Here is a 9262-nt window from a genome sequence, read left to right on the forward strand (position 1 = left end):
ATAACCTAAGCAATTAGTCTAACATTTATTACTGGCTCCGTGTAGTGAAGTCAAAAACATTCTTATATTATGGGACGGGGGAGTATCATGGAAGCATATCAAGGAAATAGTATAGGAGCTCATGAGTAGCTTATGTATCAGGCCAGACAAAGTAAGGAATTAACATACTGTAGGCAGAAATCAACTTTTAGAGAACACCAGCAAACACAACAGATATGCTCCCAAAATCCCACGGCCATGTAGGTTACACGGCATTGGAAACATTGAGCCACATGAAAAATAATAGCAAGCTTTTTCAAGCATAGATAAACCATAAACCACATTGGTTCAGACATATTCAATCAACCAGGCCAATCCTAGCATGCGATTTATAGTGGTCGACGGCCAAGCCACGCTAGCACATTACTACCCAATTACAGTCAGAAGCATCCATATATGCTGCTCTTGCATGCTCCATGGGAGCGGCACCTGCCATTCATAGTGTCTGCTCCAGAGTCCATGGTTTACGTATATATACACAAACTAGAGCCATGGTGCCATTGCAAATTCAACAACTCCATAGTCCATATTAACAATATAGAGTACTGGCCTTATACTAATTCTGCAGATTAGGCCGGTTCCCCTGCTTTCGCCTTGCATCAGCCCCCTCTCTGTCACAACGAAAGAACGATGGTTAGTTAGCATTTCCAACAGGGGGCCTTCATCATAACAATTTTCCACAGGGCAATCTTCAACTCCTGTCAGTGTCATAAAAGTTTTGCTTTCACCGTTTAATCTGTGTTATGATACGTTTGTGTTCATAACCAAGGAAGTGTGAATCCTGGGGTATCTTAATTTGATCAAAAGCATGAGAGCAGTAACAACAGTATGAACTTACTGGCTACTAATAGAAGTTTGGCTACTAATAAATACCCAGTTTTAAGATAGCAAAGGAAGACCGGATAACAAAAACGGCACCTGTTAAGTGGCTTCACTTACAGCCCGTCTACTTGGCCGGGACCTGCACCCGCTGCTGTCGACGTGCAACATATTCCTCATAGTCCGAGTCACTCTCAGACTCAGAGATCCATCCGTAGCAGGGGGGCCTTTTGCGCTTAGTTCCTGTAGCTAACGGATCTGGCGACGCAGCTCTGGGAGAAGGTGGGTCGATGAGCAGGGGGGCCTTTTCCGCTTCCTCCGTCTGCTCAACTGCTACCACAGCCTCAGATGGTGGTACAACCATCGCAATGGGAACGAACTCTTCTGACGGTTCCTCCTTTATTGCTACTTCTTGCTGCTGCATTACCAACCAAAGCCCCACGTAAGAATTGGACAGTATGCATAAGCTTTATTGCTGGAGGGAAGAAGTAACCACAACTAGACATTCTTGACAAGGTCTTGTTTTAGAGGTAAATCTAATTTTTCATAAGTAACAGCAGTTTGTGCACCATAAATGTTTCCTTATTGCAGAAGTACTGATGGCCAACATGTTGAAGTTGTATTACAAAACCAACTGAGAAAATACTACATAGTGCAATGCTAACATGTACAATGCCAATTCATCAGTCAACTATGTCAGCTCAAAGGAATGATGGAAGACATCAACCAGACCACTTCTTTCAGATGGCATTGTTGTCAGTTTTATGAATAAACAAGCTTTTAGGTGAAAACAGACACAAGAAAGTAAATGGAGAGGGAGCTTACCGGAGCCTCCTCCTCCACCTCCTCCTGCTGCGGCTCCTGCAAATACTTCATAAATTATCATTCATGTACTAGGACCAACCTTTTTCTCGAACTAAATGCCTTAAAGCGAACAAGATGAGGAATTAGTACATATGACATGTATTATTGAGCAAGTTTCTTTTTTGGCATGGGATGACAGTTACCAATTAAAGAAACACTGCCTTGAATATATTAGTCTGTAGGTAGCAGAGTGGTATAAATTGGTACCAATGGCACACACAGCAATTAACATGGACACAAGAGAGTATGTGGAGAGCGCCCTCACCAGATGAGCTTCCTCCCCCTCATCGTCACCATCATCATCCTCATTCTGCTGCTGCTGCAACTTCTCCTGCTCCTCCAACTCAAAGAGCGCTTCTTGCACTACGGAGTAACAACTGTCCTCCAGCAACGGCCACCCATCCTTCCCATACACATCCTAAACAGACGAGGCCGAATTAATCAGGACCATGGTTTTCAATTTCAATGAAATTTTGGAAATTTATTAATTTCAGCAAGTACTGAAATATAGCATTTTTGTTAAATTATTTCAACAATTTCGGCCTCCAAAGTCATTTCCCGCCAGGGCCACCTTTGGCGGCAAAAAATCAGGCCAAAGCCCAAAACTAGCTCCCCCAAGGCCCGTGAATGCTAATATGTCTCTCCCGTGCCCTCACATCTGTACATAAAACGCCAAATCCTGGAAAATCCCCTTTCATGCCGGCGGCGCCGACACTGGAGGCTCGGGCTCCAATTGCTACTTGATGCGAAATCTGACACTGTCAGAAATAGAATCCTTTTGATTCTTTGGCAGTCCTGGCACCTGAGAAACAATGTTATACATGGTGATGGAAAGGACACAGTTTCGAGTCCTGTGCATTTCTTAGTCAGGTACGAGGAGGACGTAAATGATTCGCTGTACAGTGATGTGACTGAGAAAGATAAATGTCACTGGTCTCTGTATCCCCATAGGTCCAGCAATCCGACAGCGCCTGCTAGCGATCATTGGTCTGCACCAGCGAAAGGGATGGTTAAACTAAACACAGATGCATCTTACATTCCGAAGACAGGGGAAAGCTGGATTGGTGCAGTTGCTAGAGACCACTGTGGCCAAGTCTTTGTTGCAGTGTGCCAGAAATTAAACAAATGCTCCTCTGTAGAAGAAGCAGAAGCGGAGGCGGCATTAATTGGTCTGAAGGAATTGGCAAACTGTACAGGGGGGTGGTCACTTTGGAAATCCACTGCACTACTGTCGGCAAGGAACTGCACTATAAAGGAAAGAACCGAGCGAAGTGTTTCTCTCTGGTGGCAGACATTAATCAAGCCTCTGCCTTCGCTACTCACTGCGCCATAGTGTTTACAAGAACATGCAATGCTCTTGCACAAGAATTGGCGGCCACGGCGAGAAGTGTCGGAGACCAAATCATAGTAGCAACTGTCCCTGAATATCGATGCTAGCTGAATGTAATCACACCATTGAGTAACTATAACTCGTGGTCCTAAAAAATGATTGTCATATACTTACATTACCTATGATGAAACATCTAAGATGGTTTGTGCAGAGATGTCTTGTGATTCTTTGGCACTTTTGTGTATTTACCTATGCCATTGATTAGCTTGTGTTTTTTGTTGTTTTCTATGGTCAATTGTTATTCTGATCACATTCCAAGCCTTTGCGGTGTTGTATGCTAGCATGTGGTTTATGCCAATGATGCATATTATTGTGGAGCACAATGCGTATGTTGTTCATGCAAGACATTATATATTCTTTGTGATAAATTAACTTGCTGTCTTTTGTAAAATGTGAAATTCGTGCAATGGCTCTATTGACGATGTGATGAAAATGCATGGTATATTTCACTGGGGATATTACTGATACCTGGAGCCATGCTGCGAATTATGGAAGGCAAGGATTTTCATGTCACTATTGTGGTCTGAAGAGGCGGGGTGGAGGCTCAACCCGCCTAAAGGGACATCTAGGTGGGTTGGGAGGATCAGTGGTTGCCTGCTATAATGTGCTCTCCGAGGTACAAGCTGCAATGAGGAAGGATTGACTGGTTTACAAACAGAAAAGGTCAAAGGTACAAGCCGGCAAACTAAGATTGGAACTTGAGCGTCTATAGGAAATGGGTGGAAGTCCAATAATTGATCTTGATCCTGCTAGTGATGAAGAGGACCATGTAAGGTTGGAAAGGGAGAAATCAATATGGGTACTCCCTCCGTTCACTTTTGTAAGTCATTTCAGACAGCTCAAAATGGGCTGTTTTGTACATTGTCTGAAATATCTTGAAGGTCTTATAAAAGTGAACAGAGGGAGTAGTAGATTTGAGGTCGGGTCCAGGAGTGGCAGCAGCAACGGCGAGTCTAGTGTCTAGTCCTACAACTCCTGCCACTGGAAAGATAACTCAATATCTTCAGCGTAAGAGCTCTCTTAGTCCTGCAGATGGTAGTACTAGGACTCCTGCTAGTGGAAAGAAAACCAAGGGATGCCAGCCAAGGATTGACTTCTCAAATCAAAAGCTAAATGCAGCAAAACTTGGTCAAGCTTGGGCCAAATGGTTCCACACTAATGATATTCCTGGACGGAAAATCAATTGTGCTTCATTTCGAGCAGCGCTGATGTTGAGACAAGAGCTACATGCAGTAAAGCACTTGCCTACAGCATATGAAGTTGATGGGATATATTTGGATGCCAACTATATGGAAATGAGGGTTCTCGTTGAGAACATGAAGCAAGATTGGGATTGTTTTGGTGTGACTATCATGAGCGACTCATGGACAGGACCTACTGGCATGAGCATCATCAACTTCATGGTCTATTGCAATGGGGCCATGTTCTTTCACAAGACTGTCAATGCAACTGGTCGAATCCAGAATTCAGGTAATGAAAATGCTTCGTGTTGCAGTCATATTTATGCTCTATTCCTTGTCATGCAATATTTAACATCAGTGTTCATGCAGAATTCATATTCAAGGAAATCAAGAAGTTCGTTGTCGATGAAATTGGTCAGAAGGTGGTTGTCCAAATTGTCGCGGACAATGGTTTGAACCACAAAAAGGCATGCAAAGATCTCGTCAAAGAGCACCCTGAGAAATATTGGCAGCCTTGTGCAGCTCATACAATCAACCTTATGTTAAAGGACATTGGTAAATATTATGAGGTTGCCTGAGTTCTCAAAAGTGCGAAAAAGATTAGTAGCTTCTTCTACAATCACAACCGGCTGCATTCTGATATGGGAGACAAGATTGGTGGAGAGTTGATCCATCCTAATACCACCCAACTGTTTTATTTCCCTGCAAAGGATACATGATAAGAAAGACAAGTTTCGGCAATGGATGGTGTCAGATGAATGGGAAAATAGTGACTGGAAAACTGAGGAAGAATTTGACTATATAGAAGCATGTCTGACAAGTAGTGAATGGTGGAACGACCTCAAGAGGGTCCTAGATACAGTGCAGCCACATATAGTCTACTACGGTATGCTGATCAACAGAAGGATGTGACCGTTTCTGGTCTTAAAGCAAGGATGATGACCGCTGTTCAGGAATTGACAGCTCAACTCGGCAAGGATACATATGAATTTGAAAATTACATGAGTAAGGTGGGCCCGAGGATTCAGCATAAGTACGGCGACACGTTGATGCTTGCAGGTACCCCCTTTGTGCTGAAACTCTTAGTTGACAAATATGTAGCTCTTGTCCTTCATTTATCATGTAGCTCCTATTCCAATATGTACCTTTTGCATTTGTAGCTGCTGTCCTTGATCCTGAATCACACTATTCATTTGCATTTGACAAAGATCCAGCCTATATCGATAAACTCCTAGATGTAATAGCAAAGATGGCGGCTACACCACAGTCTGGAGCAAAGGCTATGGATGAACTTGTGTTTTATAATGCCAATAAAGGAAAGTTCGGCGGAGTGATGGCACAGCTCGTAGCATCTAGCCCAGGTAAGTGAGCTACAGAATTTAGGGGAGTTGGAATGTGGTATCTTCTCTTTTGCTGACTTATGGTGTTTCTATCTTGCAACCACTTGGTGGTCTCAATATGGTGGAGAAGTGCCCATGCTGCTGAAGTATGCGATGTGCATTGTGTCTCATTGTGTGTCATCGACTGGGCGTGAGTGCAATTGGAGTACTTTCGCGTTAATCCATAGCAAAGTGAGAAATATGCAAAGTTACATTAAGCTGACAAAGCTGGTGTACACACATTCCAACCTGCAGCCCCGCCTTCAGCAAAATGAGACTTATCGAGAAGATACGGAGGTCGATCCATGTGCTCTCATGATGAATCTTACTCAATATGATGAACAAACCCAATCATGGATTGGATGAACAACTCGAGGAGTGAATCGAACCACTTCTAGATGAGGGAGCTCATCTCAGCTTATTCGTGATATAGTTCGCGATGTGCGCTCAAAGAGGAAGATGGTCAAGGTTTCAAGTCTTGCGAGGAGGAAAAGGGTGAAGAAAGGGAAGATGGCTGAACTGGATGAAAAGGGGGAGGCTTCAGAAAGTGACGATGATGAGGAAGAAGACGGGGAAAGTGATGCTGAAGAAGATTTCGATGATGAAGAGGAGGAAATAGTTGAGATTCCTTCACCTGAAAGACGCATTCAAGGTGTTGAACCAGGAGAAGAGGCCAACTGAAGAAGCAAGGGAGACCCGGAAGTCAAAACGATCAGCTGGGAAGGACATAGATAGTACTTGTCTACTATTAGCAATGGTCAGTTCTTCTGCTGAAGTTATGTGCTAAATTACAAAGCTTCAGTTTACAATTTGATTGGTTTAAACCTGATTCTAGCTTTACTTCTATTTTATTATTGGCATCTGTGTAGTGTAGATGACTTGCTGAACGTGCTAAATATGCGGATACGTGCCTCTGCCACCGTTCTATATTACTAATTCCACATGTACATAATTACTGAAAGGTGGCCTTGTCTTTCAGCGAACTAACTTACTGAAATCTGATGTAACCACAACAGCTGTCACTACCTATCAAATAAATGTTATATTGGCATGTTCTGGAAAATCCTCTCATGCATCCTTGGACTATTTTGTGTTTTTTGACGTCTCTAACTTTTGTGCAGATATTCCTCGAGGTGTGAGAACAACATTGCTGCGACAAAACCAAGTCCAAGATGAACAGAGCAGAGAGGTACTACTCATTTGCGCTGATCCACCAACTTGCCTAGCATTGTTGAGATTGGTGATGGGCAAGTTCCATGGATTTCCAGAAAAAAAGAACTTGTACACAATTGTATTTCAGGTAACCTTGCATATGTTAGCTTGCTGAGATGGAAAATGTATGTTCACTTGTTCGTCCGTTGAAATTAAACCAGTAGGAAATAATACTGCAGCAGCATTCTTGACAAAAAAAATTGAGGAAGGGGGATTGGGTCTGGGGAACCAAACGAGAATGTGGAGAGGGGATCTGGCCTGGGGTGGGGATTAGGTGACATGCAGGGGATCAATCCAATCCAATCCCTGGGTGGTTCAGTTCCGTTAGGGGAAGCAGACAAGGCCGAGATAATCGCAAGAATCGGCGTCGACTCCCGAATCGGCTGACAAAATTAACCGCGGGAAAAAAGGCGCCGCCTCTGCTCCGCAACATTCGCGCACGAGCGTCGATCTTTGAGAGGATTCCGCCGGCCGTCGAACCCAAAAGACGGCCCTTTCTCGCGTTCGTCTCCGTTTCTCTCGGCGGCGAAGCGGGTAAATGGGGAGGGGAGGGGGGGCGCAGACCTTGAGGAGCTTGTTGACGACGCGGCGGACGTCGGCTTTGCGGTATCCCATCTCGGCGAAGTGGTCGATCGCGGCGTCCATCCGCTTCTCCCCGGCCCTCGGCCGCCGCCGGGGCATTGCTCGGCCCCGATTGAGGGGACGGACGGAGGCCGCGCCGGTCGTGCGGGGGAGGGGAGGGAGGGAGCGGTGGCCGCCGGAGCTCGCGGGCTAGGGCTTTTGGCGAGCTTGATTGGGGAGCTGGAGCTGAGCAGAGTGACGGCGTTTGGGCCCGTGACCGTGAGGTCAGGTGCGGCGCATTTCTACTCCCTCGTCGGTGCGGCACAGCCGTCCTCTCCTCTCCCCTGTTGGTTCTTTTTTCCTTGAGCTGCCCTGCTCATTCTTGGCCTTCGTAGGTGAGATTATTGATGGTCTCTTGCTAATTAGTCGCAATTAAGAAGTGCAAAAATGATCAGGTCTGTTATAAAAATTGGCCCGAAGTATAAAGTATCTCAAATATAATAAAAATTACATAAAGATTACGAGACCACGGAACGACCGGTACCGCCGCCAGAACGAGCCGCCGACGCATGATTGTCGTTGTTCCCATACCGGAGCGGCTTAACTTTGTCGATGACAGCCACAAAGACTTCGTGCACGTGCAACTAAGGGTCAGTGCCATGGAGCTGTAATTGTCGTCGTTCAACCCACACTGCTAGGGAAAACCCTAGTAGTAGCGCGGGTTTTGGGCTATTAGCAGCGCGGGCAGCCGCGCTACCAATAAGGCGCTACAGCTAACTGTTAGTAGTAGCGCGGTCTGTACACGCGCTACTATTCTGGACTGTATCAGTAGCGCATTTTCAGAACGTGCTACTATTAATTAGTTGTAGCGATTTCCTTGCCCCGCGCTACTGCTATATCTTTCATCATTTCCCCCAGTTTCCTACCCCGTTTCAGTTTCAATAAACAGCAATTTTCAGATACTAGGTACTACTAGATATCAATTTCATAAAGCATTATAGGTACTAGGTTCCAAATTACTTCCGAGGGAGTACTAGATAATAATTTCATATATACTCAACATGCATCCTCAAGCAGTACAAGGTGATATCGACGACGATCATCATATGTAGTTCTAGATAATATCGACGGCGATCATCATATGTAGTTCTACATGATATCGACGACGATCATCATATGTAGTTCTAGATGATATAGCCACACACATGTAGTTCTAGATGATATCGATGATGATCATCATCCTCAAGCCTGGGCGGTGGGTGTTCCTGATAGTAATTAGGATGGCCTGTCCAACACGAAGATTCTTGCCAACGAGGAATCTCTTCCACCCAACCGAGTTTAAGTGTGTGCGACCGTCTGTGTACATGCGGTAAGTACAGGTGGCGACGGAGCCCCTTGCGGTAAGGCGTAGTCCGGCTGAGCCTTCTTCATCAGGCTCGATACCACAACTCATAGATAGGTTCTTTGGCAATTTCTGAATAAGAAAAACATATCAATTAATAAATAGCCTCGCACATACTCTTGCAAATATATTTCTATTAAGTCTAGATTTCTACACTACCAAAAAACACAGTACTACGCATTTGTACTAACTAATCATGAATTCTACTAATAAGTATATATGGATTATCTACACTATTAATAGTTCATTGGATTCTACACTAATAAGAGCATGTGATCAGACTCTACACTAAAGCATATCATCGACTAGATTCCACAAAGCATATCATTGGACTCTACACTAAGCATATCATCGGATTCACTAAGCATATCATCGAATAATTTGCATTTGTAAGTATAACAATAAAGCATATATA

General features: G+C 44.4%; 1 protein-coding gene across 2 annotated transcripts; it reads right to left on the reverse strand.

Annotated features, from left to right (window-relative positions):
* Positions 1–273: 273 nt before the first annotated feature.
* LOC119332111 (actin-binding protein) lies at positions 274–7734 on the reverse strand. Of its 2 annotated transcripts, none has more exons than XM_037605281.1 (5): positions 7449–7734; positions 1988–2140; positions 1684–1719; positions 958–1273; positions 274–650 (listed from the first exon to the last, which is right to left on the reverse strand). In XM_037605281.1, the coding sequence occupies exons 1-4, from the start codon at positions 7563–7565 to the stop codon at positions 986–988; spliced, it is 594 nt and encodes a 197-aa protein (XP_037461178.1). In that variant the 5' UTR covers positions 7566–7734; the 3' UTR covers positions 274–650; positions 958–985. The 2 variants fall into 2 exon arrangements, with proteins under 2 accessions (XP_037461178.1, XP_037461177.1); XM_037605280.1 differs by having other exon boundaries at positions 958–1276; positions 7449–7730.
* Between the last annotated feature and the right edge of the window lie 1528 nt (positions 7735–9262).

Source organism: Triticum dicoccoides, chromosome 7A (assembly GCF_002162155.2).
Source record: "Triticum dicoccoides isolate Atlit2015 ecotype Zavitan chromosome 7A, WEW_v2.0, whole genome shotgun sequence".
Taxonomy (NCBI): domain Eukaryota; kingdom Viridiplantae; phylum Streptophyta; class Magnoliopsida; order Poales; family Poaceae; genus Triticum; species Triticum dicoccoides.

Coding starts and splice junctions, on each gene's coding strand:
- LOC119332111 (XM_037605280.1), bottom strand. CDS start 7,565: ATGCCCCGGCGGCGGCCGAGGGCCGGGGAGAAGCGGATGGACGCCGCG. Junction 2,141..7,448: donor TCGTCAACAAGCTCCTCAAG/GTCTGCGCCCCC, acceptor TCGTCTGTTTAG/GATGTGTATGGGAAGGATGG. Junction 1,720..1,987: donor AGGGGGAGGAAGCTCATCTG/GTGAGGGCGCTC, acceptor AAGTATTTGCAG/GAGCCGCAGCAGGAGGAGGT.